The sequence below is a fragment of the Triturus cristatus genome, chromosome 8 (genome assembly GCF_964204655.1).
Source record: "Triturus cristatus chromosome 8, aTriCri1.1, whole genome shotgun sequence".
NCBI lineage: Eukaryota > Metazoa > Chordata > Amphibia > Caudata > Salamandridae > Triturus > Triturus cristatus.
In genome coordinates this window covers 1,632,567,355-1,632,581,502 of record NC_140591.1, presented here as the reverse complement: position 1 = coordinate 1,632,581,502, position 14,148 = coordinate 1,632,567,355, and the positions used below count along the sequence as shown (strand labels likewise).

At 46.7% G+C, this 14,148-nt stretch overlaps 1 protein-coding gene across 1 annotated transcript in view; it reads right to left on the bottom strand.

Annotated features, from left to right (window-relative positions):
* The window catches only part of LOC146808461 (transient receptor potential cation channel subfamily M member 2-like), a 3,976,112-nt gene that overhangs the window by 552,128 nt on the left and 3,409,836 nt on the right, over nt 1–14,148 (bottom strand). The window contains exon 29 of the mRNA XM_085623954.1: nt 2,206–2,259. Coding sequence (XP_085480080.1) covers nt 2,206–2,259 — 54 coding nt within the window. The remainder of the gene's footprint in view (nt 1–2,205; nt 2,260–14,148) is intronic.

Genomic DNA, 14,148 nt, shown 5'->3' with positions numbered 1-14,148 from the left:
AAACTGGAATGGCATGGTGAGCAAAAAAACAATGGATTTAGGCCCAGATCTCTGTACTGGGGTGAATGTATGACATTGTTCTGCATTCTGTCCATCAACTGTTGTTTTTGCATTTGTCACCCCAAGTGGGATGGGTATGCTCAGACGTGAGTCCCGTGCTCTCCATGCCACTGGAATCAAGCTATCCTGGCTGAAGAGGGGTGAAACCCCGAAACCGGTCCTAGGATGCTTGGTTCCAGTCCAGGAAGGACCTGGCTTGGCAGTTCGAGCTGGACTGTTCCCATGAGGCACAGGGTCAAGATTGGTTTGCATATGGTTGGGTTCAAACTGGAATGGCATGGTGAGCAAAAAAACGATGGATTTAGGCCCAGATCTTTGTACTGCGGTGAATGTATGACATTGTTCTGCATTCTGTCCATCAACTGTTGTTTTTGCAGTGGTTACCCTCTAGGCATCAGACCACCAAATAGGGGTCCATGACTGACATGGCACAATGACAGGCATGCATGGCATAAACCCCGTGGGGGGAACAACCTTTACAACGCAACTTTTACAACGCACTACCTTTACAACGCATTTTTTACAACGCATAATCCTTTACAACGCATGACATTACAACGCATGACACTACAACGCATTTTTAAAAACTACCTTTACAACGCATTCCATTACAACGCATACTACCATTACAACGCATAATATTACACTACACTATCCAACACTTACCCTACTGTTGCACCCCCTGGAGTTAGAATAGTAATTTTTACCCCTATACTATCCAACACTTACCCTACTGTTGCACCCCCTGGAGTTAGAATAGTAATTTTAACCCTATACTATCCAACACTTACCCTACTGTTGCACCCCCTGGAGTTAGAATAGTTATTTTTACCCCTATACTATCCAACACTTACTCTACTGTTGCACCCCCTGGAGTTAGAATAGTAATTTTTACCCCTATACTATCCAACACTTACCCTACTGTTGCACCCCCTGGAGTTAGAATAGTAATGTTTACCCCTATACTATCCAACACTTACCCTACTGTTGCACCCCCTGGAGTTAGAATAGTAATTTTTACCCCTATACTATCCAACACTTACCCTACTGTTGCACCCCCTGGAGTTAGAATAGTAATTTTAACCCCTATACTATCCAACACTTACCCTACTGTTGCACCCCCTGGAGCTAGAAAAGTAATTTTAACCCCTATACTATCTAATACTTACCTTAAATGCAATTTAATATTATGCGTTGTAATTGTATGCGTTGTAAAGGTAGTATGCGTTGTAATGGAAATGCGTTGTAAAGGTATTTTTTAAAAATGCGTTGTAGTGTCATGCGTTGTAATGTCATGCGTTGTAATGGATTATGCGTTGTAAAAAATGCGTTGTAAGTGCATGCGTTGTAAAAGTGTGCGTTGTAACGTCATATATCCCCCCGTGGTCTTCTTACTGGACATGGCCTACACACCAAAAGCATTCAATAAAAAGTCAACAAAAAAGTATGTCAAAAAGTGACAGTTGGTAGCTCTCTTCGATGGATCTGCGCTGCCTGGTGCAGACAGAAAAGTCCTGACGTCCGCGCGCCAGGGTGGGGCCTATATTGACTACACAGACACCGCAACAATGACAAACCCGACACCTCCCACATAACACAGAGTCGACCAAAGCCACCTATTGGTTCGCAGGGGTACTGCTAGCAAAATCATCCAGATCCAGCCTGACGCCTGGAAGTTCAAAGGTAAGGAATCTGTGGCTAGATGTCCCTATCAGATTGGGAGATCACTTCAGTGCACTCAGTTTATCAGGCAGGGTTGCCAATGGTAAGGCAAAAAAGGCTTTATATATTTGGAATGCCTATACATGAGTAATATATAACAGCCCTCAGTGCAAAGCCTCCAGCACCAAGGTTATAATAAGAGTTGAAACCTATCCAGCACAACATGATTTAACACTCAAATATGAGCTTTAAATACATTTTGGAAATTCAAGCATTTTTCTCCAAACATAAGCTTAAGAGTTCTGAAAATACACACATTTCATCTTGAATATAGTTTTTAATGTTGATACATATATGTTAATTCAACCAAACAAAAGCAGGTTGGTCTGCACATAGGAGAGCTGCCTACAGGTAGCTGGAGAGCTCCCAGAAGCTTACAAGCTACTCATTGAAGAAGCCTGCATTGGAAAAACATTTACTCACAATGGAAGTTCATCATTCTTTGTGTATTCACTTTTGCGTTGGGAGCCAGCGGTCCTGTAAAAGAAAAGAGAGATGGTCAGCCTTGGGTTTCCAGCAAGAAAGGCTGTTGAGAAAAAGAGTAACATGTGAAGAACAAAAGGATTCTACGTCAAGAAGAGGGCAGCATGAGGTGATATACAGGGCCACTGGAATTATGTGATTTTGCAGCTGCAGCTATTTTCGCATAATTGTGGAATTGCTGCATTTGCCACATGATCCATCATCTGCTGCATAATCTTCAGATTAACAAAACAATTAATTTATTTCTAGCTCAAACGGTTCAAAAGTAACTATAAACTCAGCAACACATGTTGCCACACAGTGGATGGTCATTTGCAAAGGTTGACAGATCACCTTTCTATAGCTTCTTGCTATATTTTGGTCTTAGACTGGTACTAATGAGGTACAACTAATGCCCAGACAGTGTTAACAAATTTAAAAACTGGCAAAATATTATGAAGTAATACTGTCACAAAATGTTCTGTAAAATTCCAGTTGCCCTGGTGAAACACACACACACAACCAAAGCTACAAAGGAATATTTGAAGCTTTCTCCCTCAGACAAGTGAAAAAGTTACTTACCTTCGTTAACGCCTTATCTAGTATAGACAGGATATAGGTGCAGATTCCTTACCTTTGAATTCTCCTCAGGCGCCAGACTAGATGTGAAAAGTTTTCGATAGCAGTACCTCCGCGCGTTGGTAGAGGGCGTTGAGCGACATCATCCACAGGATGTGATGTTGTCAGAGTCCATAATAAGCCCTCCCCTGACGTGCTGACATTAATTTCTTCAATTACACTTTTCTGTGCCAAAAACACAGAGTCACCTATAGAAACTGCCGATGGAAACAGTGCACTCAAAAACAGTCATCTTTATGTCAAAACAATTAGTACGTCCTAATGAAAAGGATTAGAATCCCCAGAAAGAGCTTGAAGACAAAAAGAGAAACCGGTTTGCAGAAAGGGGAGGATGGGAGGGTCGTTAAGGAATCTGCAGCTAAATCCAGTCCCTTTTAGATAAGGTGTTTCCGAAGGTAAGTTACTTATTCTTCTGATAGAGACATCTAGCTGTAGGTTCTTTGCCTGTGAATCAGATACCCAAGCAATACCATCCCCGGAGGTCTGCAAACTAATCCCACTAATGATCCCTGAATAGGAGTAGCCAGTCTGTAATATGAAAGAGAAAGCGGGCTATTTTAGGAATGTAGGTGAGGAAAAGGGAGACGCTTTAAACAGTGTAGTACAGTCCATAGGGAACTAAAGGGGCTGACGGACAAAGCTAACAGCCAATGCCACTGACTCCTTGTCATAGAAAAGAAGTATGTGAGCTAAACTTGCTCTGAGAACATAGGGAAAAAAGGAAGCTCAGAGCACAACCATGATGGAGAGAGAGCACCAATCAATGTTTCAGCAGAAGTATTGTGAGAACAAGAACATTTGGTATAGACCTCTCATGTTAGGGGAAAACACTGCGAGAGAAGTTCCTCTGGGGTTATCTGATGTAGAAGCAGGGCCGGCTTTAGTCAGTCAGTCAGTCAGTCAGTTAAAAAGCTTTATTTCGGCCGTACCCTCCTCCCTCCTTCAGTCAGTACTAGATTTGTATTGGGGTTTGGGGACGTATTTGAGAGGTCCTTAGCCAAAGGTATAGATATTTCCACGGCCAACGGATTATTGTCGCTCTCATAACGAGAGTCAACCTTAAAGTTCATAATCCTGTACCATAATCTGACATCTACCAAAATGTAATCTATTATTGATGCCTGACCGGGTCTATTAAAAGTAAAATTCCCAGGGCTTTCATAGGGGAATCGGCGATTACAGGCCCTTAGTGAGTGGCTAAGTATAACTGCATTCATCTGTAGTACTAAAGGGGTCCATGCCCGTGTTGGCTGGATATTAGTTTATGGTCGAGTCCTCCTCGCTTGTGATAGTTGAGGTGATGCCATTCAGAGGCTCTAATTGACAGTTAAAATCCCCACCTATAATAACGTGGCACTTCTCCGGTATAGTGTGGAGAAATGTGGTGAGACAATCGAGGGTCTGAGAGGAATGTACATGGCTCACTGGTCTGGAGTAGACATTGATTATTGCAATCTTCAAAGAATTGTAGAAAGAAAGAAGAATGCACAAAATGTCTGGGGAAGAGGTCTCTGTCTTTTTAAGATTACATCCCAGATGAACACCAACCCAGGTACATAGGCCCCCAAGGGTCTCCCCCTAGCCCCCTGGACGGCTGGAGTGCAACAAGTGACGTAGCCCACTCTAAACAGATGTGTCCTTGACCATGTTTCCTGGAACAGGCATAGCTCATGTTTGTCTACAAAATCTCCCCATTCTGGGAATTCCAGTTTTGACCTAAGGCCTGCTATATTCCAGGATAAGATCTGAGTATTTTGTGATTCTACTGTGTTGACTAACGAGGTCTGAGGGATGTAACTTTCCTCTGATGGAACTTGCTGTATCTCCTTATCTTTGTGCCCAGCCCCCCCTCCCCCCACTTATCTACATTCATTCACCCGGTTTGTATTACTCCGTGGGCTAGGAGTATGAGTTGGGACGCTAACCTCACAGATCTTCTCTAAGGCTTTTTTTTCCCTCCTGCGTCCTTCAATTCGTGGGGGAACATCCTGCTTTGTATGTCCCAGTGTAGCCTTGTTTTTATTAGTGGACCTTCTATTAATGGGATTTATTCAATCTACCAGGTCCAAAGAGCTAAATCGGTTGTTGACAGGGACATTATACACCATTGTTTTTTGATGTTCCCAACCCATATTTGGCCTAGCACCTTTCTGATCACTTGGTCCCCAATCCTTAGTCATGTTTCCCTCTTTGTCTGGCGTTTGCTTAGGGGGATAAAAGTATCCCAAAGACAGGGAGAGAATACCCCCTCTCTCCCTTGAAAAGCCCCAATCTAATGTGTGTTGGACCGTCCGGGTGTCTCTGAAGTTGATCACAACACAGTCCCCAAATATATCCTTTCGCCACCGCCCCAGCCAGCTTACCCTGCGTGTGAATAAAATGTTGCTTTGCTCTTGGTGGGGGAGAGGCCTGTGTTTATTTAACCAATAGATACTTTTATTTTTAAGTTCAGAATGAGTCTCCCCTCGGCCTGTTTCCAGCTCAGGTACACCAGCTAAAACGATGACATATGGAATTGAGGCTGGGGGCAAATCGATACATGGAAGTGCGGATCTTGTTTCCCTGGATTTAGAATATAAAGTGGTCCTAGTATTAGCATCCTGGTTATTTTGGATTTGTTGTGGGTAATATATGCATATTGTCATGTACAGTATCGTAACAATAGGGGGGCCTCTGCTGGGGATCAACTGAGTCCCGGTTATGCTGGGCAGATAGCATAGAAGTGGGGACTACGTTTTTTGCTCTATTGGAATGGACCTTGCAGGGGGAAGTGATTCATTAGAGGTGGTTGGAGTTACCTGATTTTGCACAATTGGATTGGGCCTTGCAGGGAGAAGTGATTCATTAAAGGTGGTTTGAGTTACCTGATTTTGTTGCAGGGCCAACTTTGAGATAGAAGATTTAATAGACTCATTTGTGTTAAAATAATCTTCAACTTTGCTCACTCAATGGTCCATCAGTAATGTAAGATTATCTATGCATGTCATTACAGCATCAAGTTCGGTTTTAATGGTCGAGGCAAAATATGCTTTAAGTTCCATTAGCAAGTTAGATGCCCACAACGGGTGCTCCGGGGTTTTCTGCTGACACTCATCAGTTCCTTGTCCCCCTGGCGGCTGATTTGGTAAGGATGCAGGAGTTTGTTTTTCCTGCCTTCCTCCCTTATGTGTGGCTTGTTTCCGTTTCCCACATTTCTTTTTCGCACCACCTCCCAGTGAGATCTTGGTGGGGCAACTAAGGGCTGACTTTTCTTGTACACAAGAAGGCTCCAGGTTTAAGATCACATTTGGTGTTGGGGGTAGAGGCGAAATCTCTGGCTCGTAGATATTGGACTGTGGACGAGATTCGGTGTTAGAGAGAGACGTCTGTGCAGTGGTGGTACAGGCGTTGAATTTCTTCGTCCTCAGCAGGCTCAGAGTCTGTCTTTGAAGTTTTCGTCTGAACAGAGCTGCTGTTTGCAGGAGATCCGGTCTTCGTGGAAGGCTGTCAGTCCTCCCAGGGGTTCTGGAGGTCGCTGGCTGCAGGGCAAGTCGACTCTTGGCGCAGGATCTCTGAAAACCGTAGATGGACCGTAAAGATTAGGGCCCAGTCAGTTCTTCTCTACGGTCTTCTCTGCTGTGCGACTTCTTCTGTCCTTCTTCTTCGTAAGTTGCAGGATTCAAGGGAGGCAAGGTTCAGGGTCCCCTTAAATACTACATTTAGGGGCCTTAATGGGGTGTGCAGGTCAGGACGAATAGGTCCCTTCCTTGGGGTGAGTACATCCCCTATTATGCCACCCTCTAGTGGGAGGGGGCATGAGGCTCTCACTAAGTGTCTGCGTCCACTCATCTTCAAGATGGAGGGGACTGAGATGTGTGCTTCACCTCGCCTCCCCAACCTGAGGGGTGGGGTTGGCAAAGGTGGGAACACCTCTCTCCCTAACTTGGTTTTCTCACTGATTCTCCTGCCCAAAGCGGGGGTCAAAACCGATGGTAGCCAGTTGCTGGGGGCAGCAAAAGGCAGGGACAGCATACAAAGGCGGCATGCCTTTGAAGCTTCCCTTTCGTGGACTCCGTCCTGGAAGAGGAGTCATGACCCTGCAATGGCAGTGTGTGGGTATTAAAGGTGCAAAGTCTTTAATTGTGGCACAATAGGTGCAGCCCTTAGAAGCCTTCCCTGGTCAAAGTACCCTTGGCACCAATCGCACCAAGGGCTTACCTGTGGCCAGGGATGAGCAAATTGTGGGTACAAACATACAGTTTTGGTTAGGAACCCAGGCCCTGGGAACCGGATTGGCAGGGACCCAGGGCTCATCAAGTCAAAGTGCATCAAGTGTCAGGCAAAAAGTGTGGGGGGGGCTACTGCAACAGAAACCCACTTTTCTACAGTAGTGGACTGCATTTCTGGAGCCACTGTGATGATGTAGTTGTAAGTATGTGAAATGTAATAGAGTGAGAGATATGGGGCCATGTCTACCATCCCTGAGAGGAAAAGTACAAATTTATTGCATGGATTCCTGTTGTTGCTTGTGTTCCAATTCAGAGAGTCGTGAACTAGCAGCTTGGGCTTTTGGAGAATGACTGAGTCTTATTGGCAAATGATTGTTCATTCCCTGGAATGACACAGAGACCATGGAGAGGCATGCATCCCCGAGTAAGTACCACTAGCTGTGACTAATTCAAGTATTCCCACATCACTATTTGTGGTTGGCCTACATGTTGAATGAACATGGGGCCGAGTCACAATGACTGAGTAAATGCGACCTACTCGTACAGGCGTACTCATGAATGTCACAGGTAAGGAGGGCTCCTGATTTAGTCATAGGATTCAGGAGTACCTCACTAGTATACAGCAAACCCCTGGTGAACTGTGCCAAAGATCTTTAGCTGTGATTATTATTGTGGCAGTCTATACAGTATTGCTGGTCTCATCATCCATACCTTTTAGTCAATCTGCATTTATTTTTAGGGTTACTGACAGAATGCCCCATCCAGTGTACTATGAGTTGCCCACACAGGAAAAGCTACAGATTTCTTCTTTCTAGAGACAGTGCAGGTTGGGCCAAGGATTAGGCCTGGGCTAAAATTCCGTTCCGCTCGCGGTAATTGCGATAATTTGACATTTTCGCGAGAGCGCGAAAATGTCAAAATTTCCGCAATCCGCATTTTACCGGAAATGTTTTACTTGCTCGCGCTGGAAAATAATACATTCTCGCGCGCACACGAGTGCCTTACCTGAATCCCCGCGTTCGCCGACAAGTTTTCCCGATCCGGTCGCGTTCTCCACGAGATGTTGGATTGTTGGTAGCCATTTGCGCTGTCTCGCGACAGTTCGCGCCCGCAGTAATGTCATTCATCGCGCGATCAAGTCTTTCTTCTCGCGATCATGCACCGCGATACAAGTGAAAACAAGATGGCCGCGCCCGCGAGCAACCGCATGGGTAAGTTGGCGAGCCGCGACCACGCAGAAAATACCGCGAACGGGCGGGAAAAAAACTTCCGCATCGTCGCGATATTTCCGCGTGTTTGCGGAGAATTGTAACATTTTCGCGATAATTTGCGAAAGTGACTTTCGCAAATTCCGCCCACCCCTACCAAGGATGAGTCGGTAAAAATTAGTTTTGAGCTGACAACACTCAACACCTACAGATTGACACCATGTGGTGGTTATACCAGTGGACAGTATTCCTCCATAAATTTGCTTGTCTTAACTACCACAGCAAGTAACTAAACATGTGCCAGCCTGTTCGATGCTGAAAGGAGCTAGAGGGGAACGACCTGGTCCTGTCCAATCTGCATGAAATACTCAGTACCTGCAGGCGCTATTCTTTCACACAAGGCTTGGTCAGTGGGGTACCGCTGGAGTGTCGAGGAACCCAACAAAGACCCACCTCTGCCTACATACCAGGGTGAATAGGATCTACAGCACCAAACCACAATGGTGCATTCAATGCATGGATTTCTACAGGGGGTCCTACAAGCATAAAATCAACGATTCCACCAGATTTCCTAATCTAGATACAACGAACGTTAATAGTCATGCTTGGGCAAGCACTTCTGAACTGCTCAGGCTACACACCATCACTTGTATATCATTGACCAGCACAGTGTACTCAGCTTGTCATTATTAATGGCAAAGATGAGAGCAAAAATGAGTTCACTGTTCGACTGAGGGAACTCTCTGTATTATAGAAGCATTACTACAGCATTTGAAAACTTCTAAGAGGATCTGGCGTCGGTTTGATAAAAAATACTGCTATACTGGAGGCAACTGGCAGGAGCAGAACTGAGGTGTTTTGTTTCCAGATAAGGGAGTGGAAGTTAATGTGGCAAGTCACCACTAGGTAGGGTTAACACATCATAGGGGAGGAGAAGTGACTGCTGCGGAGGTCATCATAAGCGGCTTTGTGTTAACCCTGGCATGCCATGGAACTTGCCATCCTTCATGCAGTGGTTCTTCAGCTTTTACCTTCCATGGACTCCAACAAGTCATTGCTGGTCTCTGGGCTCTCCACTGAATCATTATTGGAATCTGACGACCCTCACTGAGTCATTACTGGAAGATGGGGGCCGGCGAAGCTATTTCAAAGACTTGAACCTCAAACGACACGTGCAGATTTAACAAGCATTGGCAAAGCTAATAGGTCTTGCTATATGAGAGCTGTTGGAGTTGTCCTTGTGTTTTAGCCATTTTTAGCCATGTTTTACAGCAGTGCCACTGCAACGCATCATGGATAAAAGTTAGGGAACAAAGTGCTATGATGCTACCTGTGTCATAGTGCTTTTTTCTGACGGAAGGGGGTACTGAAAGCAAGAGCCGACGTTTGTTTTGGACTCTTACGTGGACTAAAACCACTGCTTGGTTTCTTCGACGCCAACACACGCCAGGTCATCATCCAGTCCACCATACTTTGGAGAATGGACTGTTCTAGCTCTCTGTATCCGGGTGCCAATAAAGCAGGGATCCACTGCCTACAAAGGGCACAAAAGGCCACCGCTGTGATGCTCTTTAGTCTTTCCAAATCCTGTTCAGCTTCCTATCTCCTAGGAAGGCTCCACTGGCACCCGGTGGAGAAGAGAATCAATTTCAAAATTAAGTGCATTTCTCACAGAATCCTGAACTCCCAAGCCCTCGCCATCCTAGCTAATCTCCTCTCTTCCTACAGACCGAACTGCCTACAGTGCTCCGCTGACCAACACCTGGCATGTGTCCCTCGTGTCAGATGAGCGCAGGCCAGAGGCTCTCACTCCCAGAATCTGGATGCCCTTCCGGCCAACATCAGTATCCAAGATCGGAAGGCTAGAAAGACCTATCTCTTTCCCAGTTAACTTCTTCTCCTATCTCTGCCTCCTTGTTGTTCTCGGTGGGTCTTGGGATCAGCGCTGGGATGCCCCATTGCTGAGGCAGCCATGAGCTCTGCAAATCTTGTAACATAATATAACATAACAGCTGGGGTGCTGGGGCAAGGAATGATGGGGCGGGGGCAGGAGGATGGGAAGTGATTGATAGGGGATGTGGCAGTGGTGGGTACAGGGGAAGGGGACGGGGTGACAGGTCAAGCAATAAGGCAGGGTGGCGGAGGTGTAAGTGGCACATAATTACTGTACAAGCAACAAGCAGAGACAATGTGGAGTGGGACGGGGTGGGAGACCGACTGCAAACACATGCACTTTTATGGACTGCAGCAAGTAAAGAAGAAAAAATAGACCTGAGGATGAGTCAGTTAGGATTTGAAAATTTGACAAAATATTATATATCCCTTCTGGCGATAAAAGTCATACACAAAAGTTTTGCTTAATTTAAAAACAAAAAAACCTTTACAATCAGTAGGCGCCCTACCTAGCAATAAAAACTCTCAGAAACATCTGCCTTTAGAAGCCATATAAAAAATAAATGCATACAAAAATCACAACAAAACATTGACACATTTTATAGTGCATGAGGCTTCATGGTACTCTGCTTTAAGAAGGGGTAGACTGACCCGACCTCTGGCCACCTGTCCCAAATGAGGTATGGGGCCCTCGTCCTCGGCCACGAACAGGCTGGGAAGCCTGTTTTCGTTGTGCCTGGGAGGGTATGGACCCAATTAGAGGACCCTTCCTTGGGTAGGAAAGGGGCAGAAGGCCTGGGGGTGTTGTGGGGCCATAGATAAGCCCAAGGACCTGGCCGCAGGTCTGCGGTCCTTAAAGCGCTCCACGGCTGAGTCTGCCTTCTCTCCAAAAAGGAAACAGCCATCAAAGAGCATGTCCATAAGCACAGCTTGGACAACCGCTGAAAAAAACTCTCATTCTCAGCCAGGCGTGGCACCACAGACCCACCGACAATGAAAGCGCTCTATCCAGCTAGTCAGTCATGTCAAGTCGAATATTGTATTGTGAACTTTGCTGCATCCTTCCTGTCAGAAATAGCTTGGGAGAGTATGGCTTGGGCCTCGTCTGAAGCAATGCACAGCACTTGCGCAACTGAACCCCAGATCAATCAATCAGGGTATGGAAAGCATGCCACTCACCCGTGAGGGTCTCAAGGCGCTGGGGGGGAGTTGGGTACGCAGCTCCGTTCTACCGAATAACCAGGTCTTGATAGTCTTCCTGAAGGTGTTCAGGGAGGGGGCGCGTCTGATGTCAGCTGGTAGCTCGTTCCAGATCTTGGCCGCAATGTGAGAGAACGATCTTCCACCTGCTCAGGCTCTGTGGATGCGAGGGGTTTCACCCAGTGCGAGGTTGGCCGATCTGAGGTTTCTTTTGGGTACGTGGAGGTTTGTACTGTTGCTGAGGTATTTGGGTCTGATGTTGTGTGGGTATTTGTAGGCGTGGGTGAGGATTTTGAAGGTGATTCTTCTCTCCATGGGGAGCCAGTGGAGTCTCCGCAAGTCTTGGCTAATGCGTTTGTGCCGGGGGATGCCAAGGACGAGTCTGGCCGTGATGTTCTGTATTGTCTGGAGTTTGTGGAGTAGGGATATGTTGATGCCGGCGTAGAGAGCGGTCCGTAGTCCAGTCTGCTGGTGATGAGTGAGTGGGTGACTATCTTTCCTGATTCCGGGGGGATCCATTTGAAGGTCTTTTGGAGAATGTGGAGGGTGTTGAAACAGCTGGAAGTGACGGTGTTGACTTGTCGGTTCATGGTGAGTGATGAGTCGAGTACGATGCCAAGGTTTTTGGCGTGGTCTGAGGGGGTAGGTGGGTTTATGAGGGCGTTGGGCCACCAGGTGGTGTTCTATGCTGAAGGGGTGGTTCCAAGGACGAGGACTTCGGTCTCCTCGCCGTTGAGTTTTAGGCAGCTTTTGCTCATCCAGACTGCACCATCCTGCATTCCCTTCTGGAAGTTGAATTTTGCAGTGGTGGGGTCTCTGGTGAGGGAGAGGATGAGCTGAGTGTTGTCGGCGTAGGATATGATGTTGAGGTCGTGTTGTCGGACGATGGCTTCAAGGGGGGGCCATGTAGATGTTGTAGATGGTCGGGCTCAGTGAAGATCCCTGAGTGACTCTGCAGGTGATTTCCATGGGGGCGGAGAGGAAGGGTGGTAGTCTGATCCTTTGGCTTCTTCCGGTGAGGAACGATCGGATCCAGTCCAGGGCAGTTCCTTGTATACAGGCTTGGTGTAGTCTGGTGACTAGTGTGCGGTGGGAGACAGTGTCGAAGGCTGCAGACAGGTCGAGGAGGATGAGGGCTGTGGAGTGGCCTTGGTCCAGGAGGGTGCGGATGTCGTCTGTGGCAGCGAGTAGGGCGGTCTCAGTGCTGTGGTTGTTTCAGAATCCGGATTGGGACGGTTCGAGGACGGCGTTCTCTTTGATGAATCATGTCAGTTCCCTGTTGACTGCTTTCTCTGCCACTTTGGCTGCGAAGGGGAGGAGCGAGATGGGTCTGTAGTTCTTGAGGTCAGTGGGGTCGGCCGTGGGTCTCTTGAGCAGGGGCCTGACTTCTGCACGCTTCCAGTCATCAGGAAAGGTGCCTGTTGTGAAGGTGGTGTTGATGGTTCGCTGTAGTTCAGGTGCGATGGTGTCAGCGGCTTTGTGGTAGATGTGCGGGGGACAGGGGTCGGTGGGTGTTAATGTTAATGTATTGCTATTTATTGAGCGCACTGTTACCCGTGGGTGTCCTGGCGCTGTGAAGTACTTCTGAGGCCTAAGAGGAGAGGCTGGTACACAGAGATTTAGGAGGAGAAAAGCCAAGTTTTTAAAGCCTTTCTGAAGGAGAGTAGATTTGTCATGGACCTAAGCTGCAGCAGCAGGCCATTCCAGGCCTTCGCTGCATATGTTACAAAACTTCTGCTTCCCCAAATGGCTTTGCGCACTTTGGGTACTGATATTAGTTTTGCTTCTGAAGACCATAGCACTCTTTTTGGTATATACCATTGAAATGTATTTTCAAGAACTCCGGGCTGGTTCCCTGTAGGGCTTTGGGAACAAGGCAGAGTCTTGAACTGTATCCTCTTTCAAATTGGCAGTCAGTGGAGTTTTTTGACCTGAGCCGAGATCGGGGCTTATTTTGATGTACCGATGAGCAATGTGGCAGCTGCATTTTGAAGAAGTTGTAGTTTGTGCGGGAGCCCCTCCTGCATGGAAAGGTATAGCCTGTTGCAATAGTCTAGCCTTGACAAGGATAGTGAAGTGATTACTGTTTGTATACTGTCTTTGGGTAATAAAGGTATTATTTTCCTGCATGCTCTGAGAGTGTAGGCGGTGGTGGATATAACCGCGTTCACCTGGTCTTTAAAATTGAGTTTGTTGTCAATCCATACCCCTAGGTTTTTTGCTTTGTTCCTCGGGCAGGAAGGGGACCCAGAGAATCCGGCCACCAGGCCGGAGTCCAGAAACTAGGGTTGTTACCAAATAATACCACTTTCATTTTTCCGGAGTTTAGCTTAAGACAGTTCTGCACCATCCAGCCGCCTACAGCTGATATGCACTCTTTAAGACATGTTGCTGTTTCCATCAACACCCCTGGCAACAATGATACCACAATTTGGGTGTCATCGGCATAGGAGGTTAAAGAGAAACAAAAGGATTCAATAAGTGGGGCTAGTGATGAGACATAGGTATTAAAGAGCGTCAAGCTCAACGAGGAGCCATGGGGCACTCCACATGGCAGGGAAAAAGGTCTGGAAGAGAATTTCCCAATAGCGACAGTTTGGGTTCTGTTAGAGAGAAAGGATTCCACCAATTTCCAGGCGGTATCCTGAATTCCAATCTTCTTTCTACGGTCCATCAATAGAGAGTGATGGACCGTATCAAAGACCGCAGAGAGATCCAACATGATCGGGTGCCCCCGAATGGATACCTTTCATGGT